Source organism: Ustilago hordei (assembly GCF_900519145.1).
Source record: "Ustilago hordei strain Uho2 genome assembly, contig: UHO2_contig_09, whole genome shotgun sequence".
In the NCBI taxonomy this organism is placed as follows: Eukaryota; Fungi; Basidiomycota; class Ustilaginomycetes; order Ustilaginales; family Ustilaginaceae; genus Ustilago; species Ustilago hordei.
In genome coordinates, this window is record NW_024545280.1 from 712390 (window position 1) to 739079 (window position 26690).

General features: G+C 52.0%; 12 protein-coding genes across 12 annotated transcripts; 8 read left to right on the top strand and 4 right to left on the bottom strand.

Annotated features, from left to right (window-relative positions):
* Nucleotides 1-323: 323 nt before the first annotated feature.
* On the top strand, nt 324-4574 carry UHO2_04569 (uncharacterized protein; the record flags this gene model as incomplete). Its single annotated transcript, XM_041558561.1, has 1 exon — nt 324-4574. One exon carries the CDS (start codon nt 324-326, stop codon nt 4572-4574), a length of 4251 nt encoding a protein of 1416 aa, XP_041414495.1.
* Nucleotides 4575-4752: 178 nt separating this feature from the next.
* UHO2_04570 (uncharacterized protein) lies at nt 4753-5613 on the bottom strand (the record flags this gene model as incomplete). The annotated part of the gene is made up of 1 exon (XM_041558562.1): nt 4753-5613. One exon carries the CDS (start codon nt 5611-5613, stop codon nt 4753-4755), a length of 861 nt encoding a protein of 286 aa, XP_041414496.1.
* A 365-nt stretch (nt 5614-5978) lies between these two features.
* On the top strand, nt 5979-6771 carry UHO2_04571 (uncharacterized protein; the record flags this gene model as incomplete). Its single annotated transcript, XM_041558563.1, has 3 exons — nt 5979-6143; nt 6217-6274; nt 6548-6771. The coding sequence occupies 3 exons, from the start codon at nt 5979-5981 to the stop codon at nt 6769-6771; spliced, it is 447 nt and encodes a 148-aa protein (XP_041414497.1).
* Nucleotides 6772-7008: 237 nt separating this feature from the next.
* Nucleotides 7009-8214, bottom strand: UHO2_04572 (putative protein kinase A, catalytic subunit; the record flags this gene model as incomplete). The annotated part of the gene is made up of 1 exon (XM_041558564.1): nt 7009-8214. The coding sequence occupies one exon, from the start codon at nt 8212-8214 to the stop codon at nt 7009-7011; it is 1206 nt and encodes a 401-aa protein (XP_041414498.1).
* Nucleotides 8215-9249: 1035 nt separating this feature from the next.
* Nucleotides 9250-9849, top strand: UHO2_04573 (uncharacterized protein; the record flags this gene model as incomplete). The annotated part of the gene is made up of 1 exon (XM_041558565.1): nt 9250-9849. One exon carries the CDS (start codon nt 9250-9252, stop codon nt 9847-9849), a length of 600 nt encoding a protein of 199 aa, XP_041414499.1.
* A 439-nt stretch (nt 9850-10288) lies between these two features.
* Nucleotides 10289-11374, top strand: UHO2_04574 (uncharacterized protein; the record flags this gene model as incomplete). Its single annotated transcript, XM_041558566.1, has 1 exon — nt 10289-11374. The coding sequence occupies one exon, from the start codon at nt 10289-10291 to the stop codon at nt 11372-11374; it is 1086 nt and encodes a 361-aa protein (XP_041414500.1).
* Nucleotides 11375-11471: 97 nt separating this feature from the next.
* UHO2_04575 (uncharacterized protein) lies at nt 11472-12665 on the bottom strand (the record flags this gene model as incomplete). Its single annotated transcript, XM_041558567.1, has 1 exon — nt 11472-12665. The coding sequence occupies one exon, from the start codon at nt 12663-12665 to the stop codon at nt 11472-11474; it is 1194 nt and encodes a 397-aa protein (XP_041414501.1).
* Nucleotides 12666-13106: 441 nt separating this feature from the next.
* On the top strand, nt 13107-13699 carry UHO2_04576 (uncharacterized protein; the record flags this gene model as incomplete). The annotated part of the gene is made up of 2 exons (XM_041558568.1): nt 13107-13182; nt 13284-13699. The coding sequence occupies 2 exons, from the start codon at nt 13107-13109 to the stop codon at nt 13697-13699; spliced, it is 492 nt and encodes a 163-aa protein (XP_041414502.1).
* Nucleotides 13700-14552: 853 nt separating this feature from the next.
* Nucleotides 14553-17681, top strand: UHO2_04577 (putative PMR1 - secretory pathway Ca++-transporting P-type ATPase; the record flags this gene model as incomplete). Its single annotated transcript, XM_041558569.1, has 1 exon — nt 14553-17681. One exon carries the CDS (start codon nt 14553-14555, stop codon nt 17679-17681), a length of 3129 nt encoding a protein of 1042 aa, XP_041414503.1.
* Nucleotides 17682-18125: 444 nt separating this feature from the next.
* On the top strand, nt 18126-20804 carry UHO2_04578 (uncharacterized protein; the record flags this gene model as incomplete). Its single annotated transcript, XM_041558570.1, has 1 exon — nt 18126-20804. One exon carries the CDS (start codon nt 18126-18128, stop codon nt 20802-20804), a length of 2679 nt encoding a protein of 892 aa, XP_041414504.1.
* Nucleotides 20805-20948: 144 nt separating this feature from the next.
* On the bottom strand, nt 20949-22091 carry UHO2_04579 (uncharacterized protein; the record flags this gene model as incomplete). Its single annotated transcript, XM_041558571.1, has 1 exon — nt 20949-22091. The coding sequence occupies one exon, from the start codon at nt 22089-22091 to the stop codon at nt 20949-20951; it is 1143 nt and encodes a 380-aa protein (XP_041414505.1).
* A 1020-nt stretch (nt 22092-23111) lies between these two features.
* UHO2_04580 (uncharacterized protein) lies at nt 23112-26672 on the top strand (the record flags this gene model as incomplete). The annotated part of the gene is made up of 1 exon (XM_041558572.1): nt 23112-26672. The coding sequence occupies one exon, from the start codon at nt 23112-23114 to the stop codon at nt 26670-26672; it is 3561 nt and encodes a 1186-aa protein (XP_041414506.1).
* Between the last annotated feature and the right edge of the window lie 18 nt (nt 26673-26690).

Sequence of the window (26690 nt, forward strand, 5' to 3'; positions counted from 1 at the left end):
CCGACCATATCACTCTCTCCTCTCTTCTTCAACTCAGCATCCCTTGCTTCCCGCCTTGTTCCCGGATCAGCCCTCTCTGTAGCTTTACTTTAGCCCATCTCAATACACAGCATCATCAACACTCCTCCAGCTGCTCATGTTGTAAATCCGCCCACCCATCTCCGGTCTATCTCATTAGAAAGCAAACGATATCGACGTCATGCTACTCTTCTAATTCAAACCCTCGATAACCGCTACCACTCTGGACTCCTATCAGCTTCCCTTCCACCTATTCTCATTAGCATCGCCATCTAGCGATCACCAACAACTTTTGCAAAAACATGATGTCCACACAATTACCAGAGACCACCACCAAAGCCAAGTCTCGGCGCTCTCTTCTTCCTCCGCTCAACTTTGCATCCTCATCTTCTTCCTCGGCATCTTCTTCCTCCGCATCCTCTTGCTCCAGCACAACCTCCTCTCATCCATCCCGACCTCCACCCATGACTTCAGCTGCCCTCTCCTCCGCCGCTGAGCCGGACTACTTTGCCTCGATCCACCTCCCGGACACAAATCCACTTAAGCCTGCAGCGGTTCGAATTGCCAGTCCCTTTGCACTTGCAATGCCCCTCGTATCTGCATCAGGCGCTCGCCCCCCACCACGAGCCAACGGTCCTGGTGCTGCTGCTCATGACGACTCGCAGGACGGCGAGCAACATCCTTGGGCCAAACTGTTCCCTGAGGCTGGTATGGCGACAGCACTCCCAGATAGCTTCCCAATCGGTCCTCTAGCTCTTCCGCCCACACCAACCGCAAATCATAGCTCGGTTACCAGCAAGATGCAGCAGCAGGCTGGCTCACAAAACTCCATACCCTCCGATTTCAGGCGCAATCTCAACCTACCCGCTAGACTCAAAGCCGGTCTCTCTTCCAACGCCTCTTTGCCCTTGCCTGCTTGTTCATCTTCGAACAACAAAGCGAGTGCATCGACAGAGGATTTGTCCAAGTTTAAAGCATTGGATGTCGATGGACTTGCAGAAGTGCTGTCGCCACCATCATGCAAGATGCAGCGCAAAGCTTCACCATTGGCTTCACCATTGGCTTCACCATTGGCTTCACCCTCGGCTTCGCAACCGGCCACACCCCAAGACGTTCTCGTGCTCGACATTCGACCCTCCACTTCTTACTCGATGGCTCGTGTTGCATCCAGCATTAACATCTGTGCACCAAGCACGCTTCTCAAACGCCCTGCTATCACCGTCGAACGCATCGAAAACGAGATGCTCGCCAACGTCAGCGATCGTCGACATTTCATGCGATGGCGCAAAGGTCCTCTCAAGCCAAAGCCAGATGCTAAAGCTAGTCCCAAGGATCAAGCCTCGTTGGAAGCCGTACGTAAGCGTGATGCTACAATCTGTTTGCCAGACGAGCCAGGTGTCAACAAGATCATTGTGCTCGATACAGATACTTGCCGCATCGATGGCACTGGCAATGCTACAGCTGGCGGCGGTGGGCCTTGCCTTATTGGTGTGCTCAAGAAGTTCGAAGCTGCTGGTTTTGCTGGTGAGCTCTGCTGGCTCGTTGGAGGCTTCAACAAGCTTGCCCGCTCCAACAAGGCTCAACAGTTTATCGACACTGGTGCTCCCCAAAAGGGCGCCGACATTGCAATCAGTGGCCATGATCAGACGCCAAGCCAGAGTCGGCAGAATAGCAAGCCACCGACCCTCAAACTGAACGGTGTCGTTGCCACTCCTTCATTCGAAAGCCCGGCTTCGAGCTACGATCAACGCAAGTCCCTTGTTCAGCCTCGTGGTCTTCCTATGGAGGCATTCAACTCGCACAGTACCATCCCAGGATGGATGGGCCAGAATGGTACTTCACCAGCCAACGACCTTTCTCAGCGGGACTCGGGCGAGCACTTCCAGTTCAACTTGGCCGTTCGTCAGCAGGACGAGAGCCGCAACGGCAGCAACGCTCAGCATGGCGCTCAAGCAGGCGGACAAAACCGATCTTCGGCCAACTGTGCTAACCCCTTCTTTGACAACATTCGTCAGAATCGTGAACTTCAGCACGGCATCACGGAGAAGATCCCCATGGACCTGCCCCAGATGAGCGAATTGCAGGTGCAGCAGTTGCCGCCCTTCTTGCAGAAGCTGGTAAACATGCCCGATGCTGATCGCGCACTCGCACTTGCTCAAGCCTTCTTCGATATTGAAAAGGCAGAGCAGAACCGTCTCATCGCGACCATGCAGCAGCATTCCGCAGAGTCTGAGCAGGATCCTCGCTCCAAGGACTTTGCCAGTGCTCAAGCAGCTGCATTGCAGAAGCGGTCTTCAGCACAGACTGGGCGCTATCTTGACCCCAACTCGCATGTGTTCCCATTCAGCATCGCCGCAGCTCTCGAACGAGGTGCTGACAACCGATATAACAACATCTGGACTTATGAGCACAGCCGTGTTCGTCTTTCCAAGCCGCAATCAACACACGATCCCGGTTCGGACTACATCAACGGCTCCCATGTTCAGCCTTCTCGTCGGTTGGGTACCAAGCGTCGTTACATTGCAACGCAAGCACCTTTGCCGAGTACATTCGATGCATTCTGGACAGCCGTATGGGAGCAGAATAGTCACGTCATTGTGATGCTCACTCGTGAACACGAGAGTGGACGACTGCAGAGCCACCCTTACTGGCTCAAGTCCGAGTTTGGCGACTCGATCCGTCTCACCAAGCTGGAAGAAGTCGTGCTCAATGAGGCTGGTCAACAGATGCGCCCAGAGCAGTGCGATGGCCTGCTCAACAACGAGTCGCACGACGGTGGAACCTTGTTCCCCACCATGCCCTCGCAGCCTTCCAGCCAGCAAAAGCAGGGTGTAGATGCGTCGGACAAGAAACGCGAGCCTACAACGGTACGCAGGACCTTGTTGCTCCAGAATCTGTCCGAACCTCAATCCGCACCTCGAAGAATCGTTCAGCTGCAGTATATCGCTTGGCCCGACTACCACATCCCGGAGACGCCCGAATCGTTGCTGACGCTAATGGACATTGCCGATGGAGCACAGAACTCGGCTGATGCCGAGCTGCAGAGTTCGGTGTCACGAGGTCGGGGTGTGCCTGCTGCTGGACCTATGGTGGTGCATTGTTCTGCTGGTGTAGGTAGAACGGGAGCCTTCATTGTGATTGATGCTGCGCTTGATGTGCTTCGTCGGGCCAGGAGGAGGCAGAAGTTGGGTCCCAGCAGCAACGGCAGTAGTGCTGAGCCTGCGACATGGGAGAACAACATTGTCTCGGTTACAGCTACAGGTAATAGCAGCAACGGTATTGGCGGCAACTCACCTATGGCGGATGTTGGAACCCGAGAGGTAGATATGGCACCAGTCTCGTCCCCACTTGGCGATCGATTCCCACGCACACCACGACGCAGCCTCAAACGTGAACTCTCACCTACAAGCATGGATATCGATTCTGGCAGTAACCCAGGTTCTGGCAGTGGCAGTTTCGGTCGTGACCTAAGCTCGCCATCATCCATGTTCCGTTCTCGATCCAATGAGAGTGGAAGTGGTTTGGATGCAGCTAGCAATCCCAGCAGCAGTGTTTCTAGCACCGGTAGCTCCCCTTTCCCGAGCAAGGATACACCTATGCGCACGAGTCAATCCATGCAGCAGCAGCAAACAACGGCGGAAGGTGGCTTTACGAATCCTTTTACAATAGCTACTTTCCGGTTCAATCCTACAGCTGCTGCTAGAGTTGATGGAGTGGGTGGGAACAATCAAGGTTCTCCCACGAGGCACCAAGGTCAGGGGAGCAGTACTGGCTCTGGCGCGACGGATCCCGCTTTCGCCCCTACTAGAGGTCAGACGCTGAAATTAGGTGGACAAGATGGCGCATGGAGACAAGCCTCTTCTCCCTTTTCCGAGGTTTCTACGCCTTCGCGGCAGGATGGTGGATCTGCTCGATCTTCATTCTCCAGTGCTGCTGGGACAGGATTACATTCTCGATTCTCCTCCTCCAATGGTTTATCTCCCACTGGAGCAGGAGAGCGATCCATAGAGGAAGCACTCATGTCAGCTATGAACCCGTTCGATTTCGCCATTTCCCCACAGAGCGAGACCCGCTCTAGCGACATTCCACCCAACGCAGCGACAGCGGGGGATATATCAACCATCACGGGCAGTAACGAACCCACACCGTTCGACGCCGCCTCTTCTTGCTCCGCCGATGTATTCTTCTCGCGCCACGAAGGGTCCGAGGGAGTGTCTGCTTCCAACTCAGCCAATTCCACCTTAGCCAATTCCACCTCATCCGCTTCAGCTGAACCACATACTCGCAACACTTGGATCCATTGCACTCGCGCGAACAGCAACAGCCACGGGGAAGGGCAGATGCTGGAAGCTCGCAACCATTCACAGCTGAGCGTTGCGGAGGGCGGAGCGGTAGAGCAAGTGTTGGAGAAGGGAGAAGATGTGATCAAGGCGATAGTTGAGGGTGTCAGAGAACAGAGAATGTCGTTGATTCAGACAGGAAGGCAGTTTGTCTTTGTCTATAGTGCCGTGCTGGCTGGTTTGTTGCGCGATTTGAGGTCGGAGGGGGTCAACTAGATCGCATTCCCGTATCGGGATGCGAGATCTATCTGTTTTGCATTGTATTGGTACGCTTTGTTTCGCAATTCAGAATTCTTCCTTCTACTCACACGTTGATGTTTTTGATGATGGCACATTGGATTGTGCGAGGTGGTATAAAAGTACAGCAGGAAGGCTAGGAGGTCCGGGGAGGGGATTACTTGATATAACGATTCATAAACTTGGTATGAAAATCACTCCTAGTCAAATCATTAACAAAGCCATTCGCAGCGCCGTTAGGCCTGCCCGTATTGCCAGCAGCCTCGGCTTGGTTCTTGAATATCACATCATGATCCCATCTTTTTCTCACCTCAAAGCCTTGCTCTACCTCTTGTCTTCTGGCTGGAGATTTGTGCGATATTGGTGCAAAGACGGTTTCAAGGTTGAGCAGTGGGTTTCCTCGGGCGATTTCTTCTTGTCTCTTGAGTTGAGCGCTTGTTGAGTCTAGTTGAGTTTGACGTTGTTTTCCTGCTGCTCGTTCTGCGCGGATTTTTTGTAATTCACGGAGTAGAAGTGCCTGTTCGTCTTCTTCGCTGTCCTCATCACTGTCGCTATCACTTTCTTCGGAACTTGGTGCTTCTTGATCCTCTTGTTTTGGTTTGGTTTCCTCCTCCTCCTCTTGTTCCGCTTCATCATCCGAGGAAGTTTCACTGTCGCGATCCAACTCAATAGCCCTCACAATAGCCTCCTTTCTGTTCCTCTCCTCCTCTCCCTCCCTCTCTTCTGCCTCCGCCTTTACTGTGAACGGAGCGGGGAGGGGTTCCAATCCCGATTTAGCTCTTTTGCGATTTGTAGCTTCCCATTCAGCCAGCTCCAAATCCCTCTTCAAATCTCTTCTACCCGAGGTCGAGGCGGTAGATGAAGAGGCAACAGAAGAGGAAGAACAAGTTGGCGGAGGTTGACGAAACTTTAATTTGGTATACGAAGGAATATCCAATTTACTCGTTTGAGCACTCAGGTGTGCGGTGGATTGTCTTCCTTTTGCTGGATCAAAGTTTGGTCTGTGTGCTGTTGACATTGTTGCAACTTGTTTATGCTGTAAGATGGGTCGGTGTTGGATGGACCTGAGGTTCGGCGAGTCGATGACACCTATTCAAGCAAGTGGTCGTGCCGTGTCAGGGGATCGCGAGTGTTAGTGATGATGATGATGATGGTGAGAAGCAAAGCGTGTTTGGAAACTACAGAATTGAAATCCTAAGCATCTTCAATTCAGTTGAAAAGTGGAGCAAGAAACGTCAAAATTTGCCGGCCGATACGAGTTTCCCTCGTACCCTCCCGCCTTCCACGTCGACACCCCGCACGGACACACGGCGCACTCACTTTGGACTCTTGGTTTGCTCTCGCTCTCCACCACCATCAACCTTCGAACTCGATCTGCTCAAGATGAAGTTCACCCTGCTATCCGGCGCCATCCTTTTGGCTGCTACCGCAACCGCTAACTCCAGTCTTCCGGACAAACTTCAAGTAGGAGTCAAATACAGACCTACAGTATGCGAGGATAAATCTCAAGCCGGAGACCTTTTGTCCATGCATTATACTGGTACTCTTGTAAGTTACACGCCACCCTTGCAAAGGGAAGGAGCATGGTATGCTGATATATTCCGAGTTTCCGGGTGTGCAGGCCGACGGTAAGAAATTCGATAGCTCTTTAGACCGGGGCCAACCTTTTGAGTTTACACGTAAGTCCCCTTGCACCTTGCCATCTCCTCACCCGATACTCATGTTTGCCTACCTCATTCACTCACACCTACATCGCTCGCTTCACACCACATCCACCTTCCGCACCCCCAAACCAAACGCAACCCAACGCAACCCAACCCAACGCAACCCAACCCAACGCAACGCAACCCAACCCAACGCAACCCAACGCAACCCAACGCAACGCAACCCAACGCAACGCAACGCAACGCAACCGCACATGCGATCGGATTTGTTGTTTGCGGGGTGAACAGTCGGAACGGGCCAAGTAATCAAAGGATGGGACAAAGGATTAAGAGATATGTGTGTTGGTGAGAAACGTAAGCTCAAAATCCCCCCCTCGGATGGATACGGGGAGAGTGGTGCTGGTGGAACTATTCCTCCCAACGCTCATTTGATCTTTGAGGTGGAACTGTTGGAGATCAAAGGGCCTAGAGCTGCTGCTTTCAAGGCTCAGAAGGGTCATTCCGACCTCTAACTCAGCATTACTGTTCTCCTATGCAATCAACACGCTTCGAACTAGTTTCTTTTTCGGTTTTGCACCAACAGAATAGCAACCGTTACCGACGCCGACGCCGACACTTGGGATGCAACTTTTTACTCTCGGATGCTTTGAGCTTTGAACTCTGCACCCACAGACTTAGACAGCGACCAAGATGGAAGTGATAATACGAATGTTTCCGTTTCCAAACCGATACAGATGAGATGCAAAGTGCTAAAAGTCAGGGAAAATATGTCCTAGATTATCAGGCAGATCCGTCCTACTGTATTCGCCAACATCGTTCTCCGGATACCTTTCAAACTGACTACTATCTCCATCAGCGGTAACGGTGGGTAAGTAGGGAGCTGGAATCTCTCTTCTATACAACCTATCCCAATCTACCTCTGCAAACCACATGTGGCCAAAGATGTCTTTACTTCCTCTATGTAGATTGCCGTACCTCTTACTTAAATCTGCCGTCAGTAGATTCTTGAGTAAATCTTTGACTCCCGTTTCAAAGTAGGGTGGGTAGCGAACTTTGCAAGCGATGATTTTTTCGTAAAGCTTAATCGGGTTTCCGTCTTCGGTGAAGAATGGTGGATGACCAGCGAGCATTTCGTATAGCAGCACACCTAGTGCCCACCAGTCGACGGATTTATTGTAGCCTTTGCTGCTGACGATTTCTGGTGCGAGATAATCCGGCGTTCCGCACAACGTCCAGGTTACATCGGGCACGTACTTTGCAAATCCAAAGTCAGTGATCTTTAAATGGCCATCGGCGCCGAGTAAGATATTCTCCGGCTTTAGATCTCGATAGATGATATTGTTCTGATGCAGGTAGTCGATCGCAAGGGCTACCTCTGCAGCATAGAACTTGGCTACGGGGTGTGGAAATCTCTGACTCTTCCGGAGTAAGGTAAACAGCTCGCCACCAGGCACGTAGTCCATCACCATGTATAAAAAAGTTGAGTCCTTAAAAGTTCCCCAGAGGTTTACGAGGAATGGATGACGAACGATAGAAAGGATTGCTCGTTCGGAGTTGGTATGTTCGACCTGTTTCATCTTGACCACCTGTTCTTTGCGGAGAACCTTGATTGCGTAGAACCGATGGTTGTGACGAGAGCGCACGAGATGGACACGACCGAAAGAGCCAGTGCCCAAGGTTCGTTCTATTGCAAAGTCTGTTAATGCGTATCTGCCGGATAACTTGCGTTGTTGGGCAGCAATAGCAAGGGGTAGGGAAGAGGAGGAATACGTTCCAGCTGAATTAGCCGATGCTACGTGTCCCGGCATGCCAGCTACACCTGCAGGGGTAGGTTGCTGCTTGAGTGCGGGCTGAGAGCAAGATCCAGCTGCTGCAACGGCTGCTTCATGGGTCGCCAAATAGTCGACGGTATTTTGCTTTTGCTTTTGCTGTTGCTGTTGCGGTACGCCAGACATTTCGACCGAGGTGATTGAGGAGGTGGTGGGGCTGCTTTTTCGGATACACTCTGATTCGACGACAGAGCTGGCATGCGAAGGATTTGCGGAATTGGCTTGGTTAGATGGAGCAAGAGGTGAAGCAGGCTTTCTTGGATGCTGATGGGTCGATACGAGATCGCCGGAAGCCTTTCGTTTGTGTGAGGTCACTATGGCGGATATTAGGGGAGATGCGATTCCTGGTTTCTAAGACGAGCAGTCGATGATGATGATGATGATGATGATGATGATGATGATGGTGGTGGTGGTGGTGGGTGGTGGTGGTGTTGATGACTATTGGGTGCGCAGAGAGACCGAAAAAGGACGTGCACACACGGAGTAAATGGAGTAAATGCGGTCGAGTTGGACTGTGCGTTCTGGTTGTCTCTCTCTCACTCACTCTCACACACACTCTCTCTCATCTCTCATCTCTCATCTCTCATCTCTCTCACTCTCTCTCTTTCTCTTTCTCTCTTTCTCTCGGCGCTTTTTGTCTGTACGCCCAAACACAGCGCAGAAGCCGTTTCATTTTCACTTGATATCCACTCACAAACAATGCTCCGGGTATCATATGAAGAGCAGCAAACCAGGTCGCCGTCACCGCGCAAGGTTGCATTCTCGGCGCTGCTGGCTATCCATTCTCGCACCTCGCACAGCGCCGTCTTTGGTTGGCAGAGCAAGACAAGAAAAGTCAGGTCGCTTGCCAGGCGTGGTTTGCACACTTCTGTTTTGTTTATTGTTAGACCGACGCAATCATACACCCGTGCAGAGAAAGAGAGAAATTCATCCTTTCCATGCGACTCGGCTCCGGGAAATGCATGCCGAGCCCTCCACACCACGCCTTGACCATCTCCTTGTCTTGCTCCTTCCCATTCGGCCCGACTCTCGACTCAACTCTATCCCCAAGAGTACCAAGAGTCAAGCATCCATCCATCCACCTACCTACCTACCTACCTATCTTGCCCAAAAGCCATCGATACAGCAACACGTCACAAACACAGCATCCTATCCGCCAAGATGTCCCTCCCACGTCGATCCTACGACCCACGCCGGGTCTGTCGAATCCCCCTTCCCCAACTCCCCGCATTTCTTCAAACCTCCAAACGTCAACTTGGCATCTATCTCTCTGGCGCTCTCTTCGCTCTCGGCTGGTGGTTCTTCCTCGATGCAACCATCATCTCCAACATCCGACGCAAACCCCCTCTTGACCCAACGATCCCCTTTGAACCACCAGCAACCTACATCACTTTCGCCGACTGGCTTCCCGGTCTTTGCGGCACCTTGGGTGTGATTGTAGTCAATTTGATCGATAAGCAACACTTGACCGATGTCGGTGCTGCATTTAGCTTCGGTGCCGGTGCAGGAGCGTTCTCGGGTGATACCGTACAATGGAGAGCAAGGCTTTTCCTCTTTATCGGCTTCGCGCTCATGGCAGGTGGATTGGCGGGCAGCATTACCGTGTTGACGGTCAAGTATTTGGTGCCGGTGCTGCCGCAGGGGTACGAGTATTATGGAGTGGCCAACGTGGTGCAGAATGCTGCGATTATGTCTTCGACGGTGCTATTGTGGTTGAGTCAGAATACGGAGAGTGAGTACGAGTATAATCTTACTCTTTAAGCCCGCACTAGATACCCTCTCGCTTGCTGCTCATGTCGAAGCAGCCAAGTGGCACCCAATGCCTCCAAGCGATCGACCACCAGATCGAACTCTGTCACACGTTCCAAATGCTCTGCAATGCTGCTCAAGCCAGCTCACATGGCCGCCGCTACCTGTACATACACCTACCATTTCACATCCATCCTCTGGCAATACATCACGTGCTCCCTATCTATGTCTGCCTACCAATGGCTAGGCGGGCTTATGCTTTGCCTCGATCTCACAAGCATACTGAGAGAGATGCTCTTGCTTCAGCAATCGTCCGACTTCCAACAACATCGTGTTACGTCTCACCAACCCAACAAGGCCGATATTTCGGCTACACAAAATCGCCCAGTGCCCAGTCCGGAACCTTGCTCACCACACTTCTACCATCATCTCCCAGGACCACCTCCCCATCATGTCCGAACCGTTGCATATCCTAATCGTAGGCGCAGGAGCAGTCGGTTGCTTCTACGCCTCCAAGCTTCAACACACCCACCAGGACCGTCGCATTGACGTTTCACTCGTTTGTCGTTCCAACTACAAAGCAATCGCTGCTAACGGTGTATCCCTCGAGACTCACTCCTTTGGCAACTATCATTTCACGCCCCATCGGGTTTTTGCTTCCATTGCTAGTGCTGGTGAAGCAGGCATTAGGTGGGATTATGTAGTGGTAACGACGAAAGCGTTGCCTGATGTGACCAATGATGCACATGATATCCGACCCCTCGTTACAAGAGGCCTCGAGGGAAGTTGTATAGTCTTAATCCAGAACGGAGTGGGGATTGAGGAGATTCATAGAGTCGAATATCCAGAGAATCCGATTGTTAGTGCCGTTACGGTGATCAGCGCAGAACAGATCAGGCATGGTGTGATTAGGCAGAATAGATGGACAAGAATCACTATGGGCACCTACACAAACGGCCAAGCTAAACCTAACTCTCTCCTCTCCGATCAAAACCTGCTGGAAAAGCTCACTTCTACCACCGACAACCACATCCGAAACTTGGTAACTTGCTTCACAGCAACAGGCATCAAAGACGCAGGATTTGCCCCCGAATTAGCACTCCAACAAACACGATGGCATAAACTATGCATCAATGCTTCTATGAACCCTTCCTCAGTCCTCTCCGGTGGTACGACCAACTCGAGAATGTCGCTCGATCCAGAACTCCGCATTCACCTTGCAAGCTGCATGGAGGAAATTTGGCAGACAGCACCCAAGATTCTGGGTATACAGTTTGACGAAAAGAAACATGCATCTCCCGAAAGCATTCTGAAAAGTACAGAGAGGAATACGGCAGGAAAGCCAAGCATGTTATTGGATTGGCAAGCGGCTAGACCGATGGAGTTGGAAGTGATTTTGGGAAACCCAATCAGGATTGCCAGACGGCAAGGCTTGGAGATGCCCAGATTGCAAAGCTTGTATGCCTTGCTCAAAATGGCCCAGGTGAGGAAGAAGGAGGATGCTCAACAGGAGCAGGCGGAGAAGGCCAAGTTGTAGCTAACTCCTTCCACTTAACACAATCCTCAGAGCAGGTGGTGAGAGAATGGTATGTGTGCGTGTATATATATATATATATATTGCGGTCAAGTGCCGGTTATGCTGCTTTCCAACTCGTTTTCAAAGCCTCCAGTATCGCTTTCAATCCGGGGTTGGCGATTCCTAGAACCTGCTCTAGCCGCGCTATCTCCTTGTTTGCCTGGGCGTCGAGCCGTTGGAGTACGTCTGTCGTATAGTCGAACGACTTTGTTACATTTCGCATGTACGAAACGGCGTATTGTTTCGTCGCTAAATCCGTCGGCCGTTGCTTTAACACATTCAGAATCTGCCTATTCGCTCCTCCTCCCCTACCACCTGAAGTTAGGGTTGGATTGGGAACCTTCAATCCCTGCCCCTTGTCATCTCCTCCGCCAGTGGCTCCCTGCCGGACACTAGCCCTAATACTATGTATAATAGGAAAACTAAACTTCCCCTCAGTCAAATCCTCAGCAAATCCTTTGTTCTCAGCATACTTACTACTCTGCAGATTCATAAAATCGTCCAGGATCTGAAACAGCAATCCAATCAGATTCACCACTGGTATCAAATCTGGAAATCCTACCCCTCTCGCCGGTGGAGATTGCGAAAGCATCAACTTGACCGCTATCCGAAACAATCCTCCTGTTTTGTTGTTTACCATCTCCACATACTCTTCTTCGGTTGGACAGGTTAGGCTGTCTCTCCAGAGTAGATCCATTCCTTGACCTCGATGGAGATTGATTAATTCGTCCACGACTAATCTCTCCACTGTTGCCCTCGCTTCCCCTGTATTCGGCGAGAGAGGTGGGCAAGAGCCTTCCTGGTGGGAACAAGGTGGTTCGTTCATGCAGAAGATCTCGCTGAACACCAAAAAGTAGACATAATTGGCGGTATTGATGGTTTGAGGTACACCGTAGATCTTGTGCGCGACGGGGATTCCACGACGGAGATCAGAATAGTCTTCCACATCGTCCATTAGAAGGGAGGCGGTGTGGAGCATTCGAACTACGGAACAGATCACGTCGAGTTTGCCCGTTGGGACCTGAAGCCAGACGTTGAAAGCTTCGATGAGTTTGGTGCGAACTTCTTTGCCAGGGTTGGAGTCGAGGTAGGTGTACGGTTCCAGAATGGCGGATTCTTTGTCCGAGGGCCAGGTGGGTTGGGTGGAGAGATGCGTGAGCATCGAGTCGTACCATTCCGCCTTGTTGCCGAGCGTGGAGGAGGGTGTTTGGGACAGGTTCGCTTGCGATGGACCTGGAGTTGGAGGCGACATTGTCGAGACGTTTCTTGGGTGTGAGTGAGAGTGGTGGTGATGACAAGAGACGAGGCAAAGGTGTTGGTGTAAAGATGGATCATGTGGAGGAATGCTGTGCGAATGCGGCTGCCGATCCAGAGTCTGAATCGGGTCCAATTTGAACAGCCAAGACAGCCCTTTTCCTTGCCGATTTAACGCGCAAGCCCGATCCAATGATGATGGTATGAAATTTCATTCCGACTTCCGAGAAAAAGGCATCAAATCTCAAGAAGAACATCAGCTCTTTCATTTCAAACCGGCTCGACACCATCTCTCACCTTCACCTGCACATTGCTCTCTCTCTCTCTCTGGTCACTTGCCATCCTCGCATAACCCTACTCACGGCAGCAATCGTCGCCAGGGCGGTTGAGACGCTCACTTTCTAGTCACAAAAGCATCGACTGCTAGCATAGACTCAATATGGACCCGACCAACCTCTTCGACACGCAATTCGTCGTCAAGCAGATCGATCCAGATGGCAAAAAGTTCGATCGAGGTGGGTAGCCCTCCGCACGCCCCTGCACAATAGTCTCATTGCCGTTGGCTCAATCTAATCTAACCACATCTCTCTTCCATCCCTGCCTTCAATTCGTGTAGTGTCGCGAATCATCGCATCCTCCGCTTCGCTCGAAATGACTCTATCCATCGACATTGCAACCGACATCTGGCCCGTATCTGAAGGTCAACAGCTCACATTTCAACTCGCCTCGACACTCAAAAAGGACACTGCTACCGGCGCTTCCAAAACCGACGCAGCCGACGGTGACACACAAGATGCAGCAGCTCAAGCAGCAGAGCGTGATGCATGGAGACTCGATCAACCCGGAAACGGCGGTATCGCGGACGATTTCGACTACATCATGTACGGAAAGATCTACAGATACGATGAGAAGGCGGCCGATGAGGTGACGGTGTACGGGAGCTTTGGGGGGTTGATGATGGCGTTGACGGGAAACTTTAGACATATGAGCAACATTACCATTGGTAGCAATGTTTATTTGCTGATGCGCTGAAGTGCTCAGTCCACTAGCAGGATTACAGATGGTCGGTTATGGCAAGCAGGTGCGAATAGAGAGCTTTCTTCTGCTTTGTCGACGAAAAGGAGACTTGGAAAAGCTGTACAGGATGGCGTGCACAACGACGATACTGCTCCGATTCCGTTTCTGATCTTCTACCAAAGTTACGTTGATGGAGGCACACGTCTTTCTCGTACAGTACAGTACAGCAGCATTGTCGATGTTCAGCTCGCTCCAACTTGGTCTCTACATTGCCATCCTCCGTCTCATCTCCTCTCCTCGCTGGCCAATTTCTTGCCTCCATTCTTTTCTTTTTGCCATCAACATTCTTGTACTTTTAGCCATGTTTCTGCCACTTTGCAGATCACAAATCCATCCCACTGCTTGCATTGATACTTGGCCTGAGGCTGCTAGCCAAGATTGCTCTGTGTCAAGCCGTTGTCAACTTGGCATCGACAGAAGCATGACAGTGTCGATATGAAGAGGCGTATTCAGACAGTAGTGGGCACAGGGCAGAACAGAAAGCCAAGCAGATTCACTGTTTATAAGCATTGCTGGTGCTAAATGAGGAAAAAAAGAAAAAAAAAAAAAAAAAAAAAAAAAGTGTCACTTTTCTCTCCATGTGCTCTGCTCCGTGCTTTTGCTGTCGTGTCAAGGTGCGAGCACACCTTCTTACCTTCTCACCTTCTTACCTTCTTACCTTCTCGCCTTCTCGCCTTCTCGCCTTCTCACCTTCTCATCTTGATCATCTCCGTTGGTAATGCTTCCAATCAGTCGACACTCATCGAAGCACTGAAACCCATCCGAGCATCTTGCAACGACGGCTTTGGGTCCGGCAGTATCTGCCATCATGGCAAGCACAAACCGATACCGCCCCCTCCCACCCTCATCGGAGTACGACCTGCAATCAGCCCCAATACCCCCTTCAACCTCCACCCTCCCACCAGCAGATCAGTTTGCTTTCAGCACAACCCTTCGCAGATCGAACCCTGACGAGCCATACTCAAACACTGCCTCTACCGCCGATCACAGTGCTTACCCACCACCACCACCACAGTTCGCATCGCACAAACCCAACGCTTTCGATGCATCCTATCGCCAAATTACATCGATAGACCTCGCCTCTTCCTCCCCCTCCCGTTCGACCCCCGTCTCGGCTTCCGCACAGTACACCCATCTCAGCGTAGAGCAGTGTTTGGAGCGTTTGCACTGTCCATCTCTCCAAACTGGTCTGACACCACTTCTTGTGCATGAAGCAAGAAGAGAGGCAGGCGGGTACAACGAGTTTGCAGTGAGAGCCGGCGATGATCCGTTTAAGAAGTTTCTCGCCCAGTTTCAAGAGCCCTTGATATTGCTTTTGTTGGCGAGTGCCGCGGTTAGCTTATTGATCGGACAGATTGATGATGCGCTTAGCATTACGATTGCCATCCTTATCGTGATCAGCGTTGCATTTTACCAGGAGCAAAAGTCCGAAAAGTCGCTAGAAGCGCTGAATAAGCTCGTTCCCCACTACTGCCACCTGATTAGGGATGGAGTAACAAGCAGTGTACTAGCGAACGAGTTGGTACCAGGGGATATAGTAACCTTTGCAACAGGAGATAGAGTGCCAGCAGACGTAAGGATTGCAGAATGCCTCTCCTTGCAGGTGGACGAGAGTACATTGACGGGAGAGATCAAGCCGAGGAGGAAACATGCTGATCTCATCCCTCGCTCCCACCCCCAAAGTAACGCGGTAAACGGCACCAGCGCGAGTAGTGGCCAGTGTGGGCAAGTGACGTCGATCAGCGAGCGAGAGAACATAGCCTTCATGGGAACCCTCGTCAAATCTGGTCATGGAAAAGGCATCGTTGTTGGTACAGGCGCGAGTACCGAATTCGGCATGATCTTCAGCATGGTCGATGAAGTCGTTCAAAAGCGAACACCGCTCCAGTTGAGTATGGACGAATTGGCCAAGAAGTTGAGTATGGTCAGTTTTGCTGTTATTGCGGTGATCTGTTTGATGGGTGTATGGCAAAGGAGGCCGGCGTTGGAGATGTTTACTATTGGTGTAAGTTTGGCTGTTGCTGCTATTCCCGAAGGTTTGCCCATCGTTGTTACGGTAACGTTGGCGCTGGGGGTGCTTAGGATGTCGAACAGGAAGGCGATCGTAAAGAAGCTTCCCTCGGTCGAAACTCTCGGTTCTGTCTCCGTCGTATGTTCGGACAAAACGGGCACATTGACAACAAACAAAATGACCGTCACGAAATGCTGGACTGCAGAAGATGGGATTATCGATGCCGCTCAGCACATCTCCCATCGCCACTCGCAAGCACTGTCCAAGGTGCTGTTGACCGGCAATCTCTGCAACAACTCTCATAGAAACGAACTAGGCACAAACGTCGGCCAAGCTACGGATGTTGCACTCGTCAACGTTTTGAGCGTGTTTGGATTGGAAGATCAACGACCATACTTCAAGAGGAGTTCAGAAGTGGCTTTTGATTCGGAGAAAAAGTTCATGACGATCACTGGTACCCTCGCCACCAGCTCTGCAAGTAGGACTGGGGGATTGGGGGAGGCGGTGTATATGAAAGGAGCCTTTGAAGTTGTCTTAGAGAAAAGCAGTACAGTGTTAGGAGCGGATGGATCACCGGTGAGACTGGATGATGGGTGGAGGAAGAAGATAGGGGAAGCGGCGATCAAGTTGTCGAGTCAAGGGTTGAGGGTCGTTGCATTTGCTTCTGGTTCGAATGCAAGCTTGACCTTTGCGGGTTTGCAAGCGATGCAAGATCCTCCCAGAGCTGGGGTGAAGGATGCAATTGCGCAGTTAGCGAGGGGTGGAGTGCAAGTGGTGATGATCACGGGTGATTCCGAGGTGACGGCTGTTGCTATGGCTCGTCAACTTGGCATTCTCTCGCCATCCTCTTCTTCCACCAACACCACTTCCTCCTTCTCCTCCTCCTCCTCCTCCTCTACCACCACCACAGCGGGGGTATTAACAGGTCACCAAATCGACACTCTCTCCGAGCGATCCCTCGTTGAACTCATCCCCACGATCTCTGTCTTCGCCCGCACCACCCCTCGGCACAAAATGTCGATCATCTCCGCCCTCCAATCCTCCGGTCACGTTGTCGCCATGACAGGAGACGGCGTCAACGATGCCCCCGCTCTAAAATTGGCCGATATCGGTATCTCCATGGGTCGAGGCGGAACCGATGTCGCAAAAGAAGCCGCAGACGTGATCCTAGTCGACGACAACTTTGCAACCATCTTATCCGCTGTTGAGGAAGGGAAGGGGATATTTTATAATATTCAAAATTTCCTTTCCTTTCAGCTCTCCACCGCCGTCGCAGCACTAACGTTGATTACGTTGAGTACAGCATGGGGGTTGAAGTTGCCGCTGAATGCGATGCAGATTCTGTTTATTAATATATTGATGGATGGTCCTCCGAGTCAGAGTTTAGGAGTCGATCCGGTGGATAGGAGGAGTGTTATGGCTAGACCTCCCAGAGCTAAGAACTCTCCTGTTCTTACCCGCCGGCTCTTTTATCGGATTGCGTTTTCGGCGACGATGGTGGTGTTGGGTACACTCTACGTATACATTCACGAGTTGGCTCCAGCGGATATCGAACCAGATCCCTCAGCAGCGGTGGGAGGCAAGGTAGCAGATCAGAGAGATTCGACAATGACTTTCACCTGCTTCGTATTCCTCGATCTCGTTTCTGCTGTTCAGAATAGAGGCCTGCATACGGGGATCACCGCGAACAGGATGTTAGGGTTGACAGTTAGTATAAGTTTGCTGGCACAGCTGGGGATGGTGTATCTGCCGCCATTGCAGGGTGTGTTTCAGACGACTGGGTTGGCGCTGGCAGATTTGGTGTTTTTGGCTGGGATCGCGGCGGTTAGTTTTGGGTTGCATCAAGTTAGGAGAACTTGGGAGCGAAGGGTGGCAGAGGAAGAGACCAAGCAACTCGTTGCGACTGGGAGCGGGGATTGGGCGTAATCATAGAGGATCGGCAGCAGGTGGTGGAGCTTGTATCTCAAATATATATCTCATGCATTACTAGACGTCACATGGAACGATGAGTACGAGAACATCTGTGTCAGGACCGAATGGGATGGCGTCGTTGTGGTGATGCGTCCGATAGCGAGCAGAGAAGTGAGAAAGAAAAAGAAAAAGAAAAAGAAAAAGAAAAAGAAAAAGAAAAAGAAAAAGAAAATGGCCAAATTAAATTGAAACTCATTCGCTTTTTGAGATGCACGAACCAGTCACAGAAGAAACGGCATCCAACACTTGCCGTTTTGACAACCATCTCACGACCATAAGCCACCATCCTCGACCTCTAAGGCTTGCTCGTTTCGCACCAGAGCGTAGTAGAGGGCAGCCAGCATGAAACCATAGCCGCAACAACATTCCCTCCAGCATCACACCATCCAGACAGCAGCAATGTCGTCCTCTGAAGCAGGTCCTTCCACCATACCCTCGTCCTCCAAGGAAGTAGAGCTGGCAATAGAACCAGTCCACATCTACACCGATCCCAATCCCCTGCCTCCCTCATCCACCTCTATCACAACAGCATTTGATCGCGAGCGACAACTAGCAGACATTCTGCCGGATGGAACCAACATCTTCATCTCTCGCAAGCCCGCATCTCAGCAACTTTCAGAGGATGTTAGACGGCTTTGGGCCGAAAGAGGCGATTTTTCTCGATTCCGCACATCCGATCTCACCCGCAAATGCCCCGCTTCTGAAGAAGAAGAAAGCGACGATGAAGAAGATCAGCCCAAACTACAAGGAGAAGAAGAGGAAGAAGGGATACTGCGGAATCCTTGCAAAGGCACAGTAGGCGGTACGATCGGGGAAAGCGAGTTTGTGAAACTGAGAGGCAAAGTGTTACAGAACCTGGATGTAGCGCATCTCAACTCTATCCATGCGCATCAGTTGTTGGGCATGTTGATAAAGCAGTATCGCTCCACCAATACTGCTTCTAGTTCGAATAATGCGGCGGTAGCGGGGAGGATGAGGTCTCCAGCACCGAGTCTTGGAACGCAGTCGAATAGGTCAGGTTCAACAACTACCGCCGCTCCGAACCCAACCAAAGCACCGTTGGGGATCTTCGGTTATCTTACACACCCATCCAATCGTGAAGAGGAGTTTATTTTAGATCCGCTCTCCATCGCGCTCTCTAGGACAAGTTTGAACCCTTCCACTGCCACTCGGCGAGAGGTGTCCACTGAAGGCGAAGTAGAGGAAGAGGAGGATTTTGACGAGGACCCAAACAGCGCAGCGTACGGGTTGAAACAAGCGAAGCGAGAATTAGAGTCCACAGCAGGATTCAAGCTGAATAAGTTGCGAGAGTTTAAGATCGTATTGGAAAGTAAAAGAAAAGCAATCGCTAATGCAGCAGAACTGCTGAGTAGTGCAGGGGACGAGTTGAGAGAGAGTCAAGGCGCCAATCGAGAACGATGGCGAGCATTGATAGGATTACATGGGCGAGGATGGGGTTTGACTCCAGGGCGGCCTTTGTTGGATGTTGAACGATTTGGTGTCTCGAATACTGAAGAGGAGGAAGGCTCCCAAGGCACTAAAAAGGGTGCGGGGGGAAAGAAGAAGGGCGCTGCGGGATTGCAAGGCTTTGGAACACCCGTTGTTACTTCGGACGGGAAAGTCAAAGAAGAAGGTGCGAGAGATGCTTGGATTGGGTTCGGATCGCCAGAAGCACCGATTGAGTTGAGGCGACGAAGTCTGGCCTACTGGGCCGATACGCCCGCCTCGTCTGCTGGTAGTGGTGGGAGAGAAGAAGGAGGAGGAGGAGGAGGAGGAGGAGGAGGAGGATTGGTAGAGAAGGTGAAACAAAAACTTGTCTTCCCTGATCGGATGCATCGGAGATTGCGGGTAAGGTTTGTTCTTTGGCCTTCTACGACAACAGGCGGTGAAGGGATGGAAGGGAAGGTTCAATGGTCCAGCGACCCCCCTTGTGCTACTGCTGCGGAAGGGGAAAAGAAGGAGGGAGGGATTGTTATGGGGCAGGTACTGGATTCGGAATTGCAGATGGCGTCGAGGGAAGCCTCGGATGAGTTGATTTTTGGAGATGTTGTTGCCCAGGCTCGACTGCTACCGCCTTCTTTTGGGGTGAGACTTACGCCTACTTCGGTTCGCATCGTTTTGACGAAAAGACTCGATCTTATTGTCGAGCTTGTGCCGACCAATCCTGACACTGGAGATAAAGAGGAGGAGGAGAAGGAGGAGGAGGAGGAGAAGAAGAAGAAGGAGGAGGAGAAGAAGAAGAAGGAGGAGGAGAAGAAGAAGGAGGAGGAGAAGAAGAAGGAGGAGGAGAAGAAGAAGGTGAACTACTCACCACACGCTAGTCTGCTTTTAGCCTTCCTCCGACTCGGTCCGCTTAGGAAATCGATGGCATTCATGAGCGCAACAAAGGAGGGCAGGAAATGTGATGCACCGAGTCGTGCCAGCGCACTGAAAGCGAACGCTCTTGCTGTCCCGAAGAAGTCCACTTCTGCTGGTAACGCCAAGGCCGACACAGGGTCAGGAGGAGGAAAAGGCATTGCAGCGGGAGGAAAAGCGACGAGCGCGGCGCTATCGAAACTGGATTGCCTCGGTCCCATCCTAGTTGGACTGCACTATTGGTCTTTCGTCTACAGACTCGGAGTGGTGCTACGAGGAGTACAGGAGAGAGTGCAGCGCGAAAGAGCGATCAAGCTTAGGATCAAGCTGGTTCCCATCACACCAAGAACTTGTCTCTCCCCAGCGGCGCGCGGAACGGTGGAAGAGCTGACGAGGAGCCTAGCGAGGATGGTGGATGGGGTACCTTGTACTCCTCCCACCAGCAAAGCAAGCGGGGGTGAGGGGGAAGGGTCTCTACACTCGATCTACAGGCCGAGCCAAAGTGGGAGGGAGGAGATGCTGAAAGGATCTGCCAAGGTGTATGTCGAGCAAGGTAAAGGAGGGCAGAGATTGGTTTGCACGTTATCCTTTGCTCAGCCGAGTTTGCTCAGTGTTCAATTTGCGGGAGGAAAGAGGACTTCAGGAGGAGTGAGGTTAACGAATAGACCTCTGAGTGTTGATCTGGATACGCTAGACCAGCTGTTGTCTCGATACATCTCCTGATACTTTAGCGATTCAGTACAAGTGAAAGCTGTTCATCCTCACAAACTTGCAAAGGGCGTGTGAGAGAGATGCTTTTGATTTGCAAGCATTGCTTTTGTGCTATGCTAGGTCAAGGGCTGATTCATGCTCAGAACCGCTTCATGCTCAGAACCGCTTCATATTCTGCTTCTTTCGATACTGCAATCCCAACAACACCAACGCACCTATCGCCGCCAAAACCAAACCCCATTTCAGCAAGAAAAACACAAACCCAAACACATCCTTGACAAATCGCACCAACCCTGCCCCGACTCGTGCTCGACGCTTATTGCCACTACCACCAACACTGTTTACATCACTAGACCAGCCTTTGGTGTTGCCGCCGAAATTCCAAGCTTTCTTTTTTGGTTTGAACCCGAACTTTTCTGGGAAGTGTTTGATCTTTTCTTGTCTCAGCTGTTGTGGGGTTCGGTTGCGATAGATGAGGTTGGATGAGGTGATTGAGACTACGTCGTGGTTGTCTGATACGTCACCTGTGAGTGCTGAGAATCCGAGGTAGGGGTTTAGTGGCAGGGTGATGTTATCCAGCTTGAAGCATGATTGCCAGTGGTCCCATTCGGAATGGTGGATTTGGAGTTCTGTGTAGATGTCTTTGACGTGGATAAGTTTACCCTTGGTTGCGACCTTGGAGTTACGATAGTCGATGGAACAGCCAGCAACTTCCTGTCTAGCACCATCTTTGTCATTCTCATATGCCTCGACACCGTTTGCATTCATGATTGAGATCCTGGGGAAGCTGTAGGGATGTCGAGAGTTGGGATAGGTATCAAAAAAGATGCCTAAACCGGTGAAGTAGTTGATGCTTCCAAACACGGGCCCTGGTTTTGCTCGATCTTGGGTGAGCCAGACTGCCATGCCATCTCCAGCTACGTGGGAAGCGTGGCCGTCGATGTTGAACTCGAATACGATTTCAAAGTTCTCGGCGGTGAGAGGGAGACGAGACCATAGCCAACCCATTTGGTGCGAACGGTCTTGGGTTAGACGGATGTGTCGGTTGGTGTCGACGATGGCGTCTGCTCCGAAATCCCAGAATTTGTTTTGCAGGTTGGAGTCGACGTAGGGTGCGTAGATGGAGTGGGAACGGAGCGGGACGATTGCGTCGGAATCCATTTCTCGCATTTGGACATTTTTGGCCGATGCTGAGACGGATGATGCCAAGATGAAAAGGGAGGAGAGAATCGCGAGGAAAAGAGATGTGAGGGTGCTGCTGCCAGAGCGAGAAGCGAAAGACATGACGGTGGATGCCATGATCGGCGGCGTATGAAGCGAAGACCAACCAGCGGCCGAGGGTTAAGTGTCGGTGTCGAGAGCAGGCAAGGAGTAGTGCGTGAGCCCTGTTTGGCCTGCTTGATTCGAATGCGATCGGGGTCGAGATGAGGGTCGAGATGAGGGTCGAGATGAGGGTAAGGTAAAGATGGTATTGGTGACGGGGTATGATGAGGGGAAGCAAGAGTCGGACAAGGTGTTTCGAGCAGGCCTTTCTCAGTCTTGTGAGACGTCATGCCAAGCTTGCGAATGGGCAGCGACACCTCATCATTTCGCGCTGCATTCTCAATGTTAGATTCGAATTCCTTTTACCTTCTGTTACGTCGACACAAAAGTAACACTCAGCTGGATTTTCCATCCCAAAATCCCGCCCGATGTGGTCCGCGCCTCTCTCTCTCTATCTCCTCTTCCCCTTCTCCTCTTCCCCTTCTTCTCTTCCCCTTCTTCTCTTCCCCTTCTCCTCTTCCCCACAGTCGAGACTGTCACACTTTGCCTTCATCTGTCAACCTTCTCATCATCATTTCCATCACCTCTCCAACATTTGCAAGCTTGAGCCGCTCTCACCGATCATTGCAACATAAACAACAAACGGCCAGGAAATCTACTTCCCCTCGACCCGTATTGAACGCATACACCTTCACCCTTAACCGATCACTTCTCATCGACCCTCAGCTTCCAATAGTCCACATCTACTCTCTTCCGCTGAGCTCCTCTCCAATCGCACTGGATCACTCGGTACTCGGACTTGCGGCTACGCCAATAGTAGCTGTCGCTCAGCACGCTGTCCAGCAATCACCTCCCAACTGCTTCCGCCGTTGCTGCCTGCCAACAAGCCGGCTCCAACTCGCACATCAACAAGAGTCTCTTCAGCCTTGGGCTTGCTCCGCACCATTCTGCACACGCAGGTCCCTGGCTCTGTCCTTCTGACCTGCCAGCCCGTACGAAATCACAACCTCGCAATCCGACCTTGATACCCACAATCTATAGCCACCCTCCGACACCATGACAGATCGCATCCCACCATACGACATCCCCGAGCCAACTCCCATGGCCAAGCAAGACGTCAGGGACAAGTATGCTCGCTTCGAATCGCTGCGAGCTCAGCTTGCCACCATCTTTCGTGGTCAGATCGCCATCCGTGGTGAACCTCTCTTTGCTAAGAGCATCACAATCTTTAACGATGCTGCTCCATTGGGTGGCTGGATGGTCACCATGCCTGTCGATGTTCAAGACGTTTCCGCTCTGGTCAAGTTCTGCGCTACTCACCGTCTCTCGCCATCCATCAAATCCGGAGGTTTTGCCACTGCTGGTTGGGCCATTCAGGGTGAGGTGGTCATCGACACTAGTCTCATGCATGACATCAAGCTTGTCGTGCCCAACTCGATACCATCCCGAGTTGGCGCTGGCGCTGTACCAGATTCATCACCGTTGACCGTTCCCTCTACAGGGCTCGCTACTTCTTACCAGCCAAGTAACCTTTGCCTTAACCGCTCTGACGCTGCTTCCAGATCGTCGAGCGCCTCGTCTTCTCAGCAGCAGCCCCCATTAGCAGCATCTGCTAGCTCGCCAACCTCGGCCTTCGCTGTCCCACCACCATCAGCAGCAATCGATCCCATCACCGCTCAAGCCGACTCCAACTCGATCACCCTTCAGAGCGACTCTGTCCTCCGTGCAGCAGACCAACTCACTATTCAGCAGAACCATAATTCATCCGCGACCCCTCTCCAGGATCCGGCCACCATGTCCAAAAACTTCAAGGATGACTCCTCCGAAGATGTCGACCCGCAGGATGCTCCTAAGAATGCATTGAAGCGTAAGCCACGCGAGTCGGACGATGCCTACCTCGCTACGCTCTCGGATGTCGACAATGCCAACTTCAGCGCCTCCCAGTATACATCTACCCCAAAGCGCAGGACGGAAGATAGCAATCTGTTGTATCCCACATTGCAGGATGCAACCAACGATGCCAAGTCGCGGTCACAATCAATGCAGCAGGATCAAAGTCATGAGTGTGGCGCAGATGCAGACAGCGAGAGCTCCTATGCCAGTTCAACGCATCAGCACCAGGACCAAGAACGTGACAATGATAACGAGCAGGAACGCGAGCAGCCAAGTAACGCTGCTGCCTCTAGTCTTACCAACAGCGACGTACGGCGTGTGGCCGCTTCCAGAAGTGACTTCCTTGACGCTTCCGAGCCGCCTGATACTGCGCCGCTCTACCCGACTGCCAGATCTTCCTCTTCGCTTCCATCCGTTGCACCCCTTCCCGCAAAGATCTGGGTCGACAGACAGCCTGATCTGTCGGGCAATGCATCCGACTCACCTGGTGGTGGTAGCAACTCTGGCTCCAACAGTGGTGGCAGCTCTTCGCACCTCGCATCTAGTTTCACTTCGGCTTCGAAGCAGTCGTCCGCCAAATCTTCGAATGCAGGTTGCGACCGCGACCATGCCGACATCAAAACAGACGCAGATGCCATCGGTAGCGTCATTACTGATAATGTCGGCGACGAGTCACTGCCTTTCAAGCGTCGCTCCTTGATCTCAATGCCGAAGCCTGAGGGTGGGCGCAGATCTACATCGCAGCGTCGCTCTGCCTCTCGTTCGAATTCAGCATCTGGGTCTGGTTCAGCTTCAGATTCAGGATGCTATCGACGCCGTGTCTCCAACAGCCAAACACTAGATGATTGGGACATGAGTGCCAGTGCAGAGCATTCACCATGGCACAGAAACCACAGACCGCCCGCCGACACTTCAAGCGAGAAGCTCAAGCTTCCTCAAGGTGGATTCGTGTGGCGAAGCGACGGTGCAGAAGCCGGTATCTCGAGTATTTCAACTGCACCTGGTTCGCTGCCATGGGACGCAAAAGCATTTGCAGCTGATCCTGAAGCTGCCCTGTGTCAATCCAATTCGCGCAGTTGCCGCTCTTCTTCGGGCGAAGATTCGTCCAACGAGATGGATTCAGGTCGACCCAGCGGCGCGACGGGCTACTTTGGCGCCTCGACGCTCAGCGACTTGCAAGATGCATGGCCATCCAGCACTTGGGCTGTGAATCAAGATGCCAGCAACGATTCCAGCTGCAACTTGCCGCGCTTCATCCCGTCGCCATTGCCAAAGTACGGCTCGCCATCGCCGACTCCACAGCTTCCTGACGCCTCGACCCCGTTCAACTTTGATTCGCGTTTGGAAGGGTCTCACCAGCAAGCAACGGCCATCCTGTCTCCCGGCGTGTACAAAGACAAGTATGCACTGGCATCATTTGGCCCGGGCGTAGGCATTCGAGGTCTTGATGCCTTCACAGACCGCGCAGGACGGCAAGGTAACTTGCTCGCTGCAATGGATGAGAAGAACAAAGGCAAGAGTGGGCAGGTGGAGCAAGATGATCCTATGCCACCACTCGTTGTCAATGGTGTGCCATACCACGTGCCTGTTTCGGCGTATCCTGTCGGTTCGACAGCCATGACGACTGGTGGGTTCGGATACCTGACGCGAGCTTACGGTCTCTCGCTCGACAACATTGTCCAAGTCGAGATGGTTTTGGCGGATGGCAGGATCATGACGCTCAATGACGAGTCCAGGCACAAGTCGCAGGAAGAGCAGGACTTGTGGTGGGCTGTACGAGGTGCAGCGCCTTGTTTTGGCATTGTCACTCGACTCACCGCTAAGGCATACCCTGTGCCATCCGTCTACTCGGGCAACCTCATCTACCCCCTCAATCCAGCAACGGCGAGCTCGCTCATTCGACATTGGCGAGACTGTCTCAAGGCTGGACTTCCACGGAACTTGTACACGAACCTCATCCTCACTGCTGGACCGAGCAAGACATCGCATGTCATCGTCATTCAGGTCTGTTACCTCGGCCCAAAATTGGATGGTGAAGCACTTGTCCAAGCCATCAGCAGTTGGACTGGAGAGAGGCTCTTGTTGAAGGATGTGGAAGAACGCAGCTTCCTCTCGCAGCAAGATGGTGTTGCAAAGGTTCTCAAAGGTGGCACTGGTCGACGATGGATGGTGCGTGGAGACCTCATTTCGACACTGACTGATGATGTGATTGCCAAGAGTGTTCGCAACTTCCAAAGCCTCGGTAGCCGAGCAGTGTGGCTCTTCGAACTCATGGGTGGAGCAGTGCAAGACAGTCCTGCAGACGAGACTTGCATCTGCCCCGAAGCACGAGCAGCCAAGTTCACCGTCGGATCCTTGCAGCAATGGAGTGGCAAAGCAGAGGATCGAACTTGTATTGAAAGCGTCGAGCGCTGGCTGAACGAGGTGGTGAACAAGGTCAGTGTCGGTGGGCCGTATCCTTGCTTCTTGGGCAGATCCGAGAGGATGGATCGCGTCATCGGTGCATACGGGCTTGACAACTTCACGAGGCTGTTGGAAATCAAGAAGCGTGTCGACCCAAACAACATGTTCAGACATACCTTCGCACATGGCTTCGTCGTAGATGACCCCGACAAGCTGCTGCAAGAGCTCGATGAGAGGCAGAGACACCGAACAAGGGTGCAAGAAGCTCAAGCTCATCAAGCCGCACAGGCTAACGGCCAGACCATGTCCTCGCAGGAGTGAACGCACTGCTCAATGGCA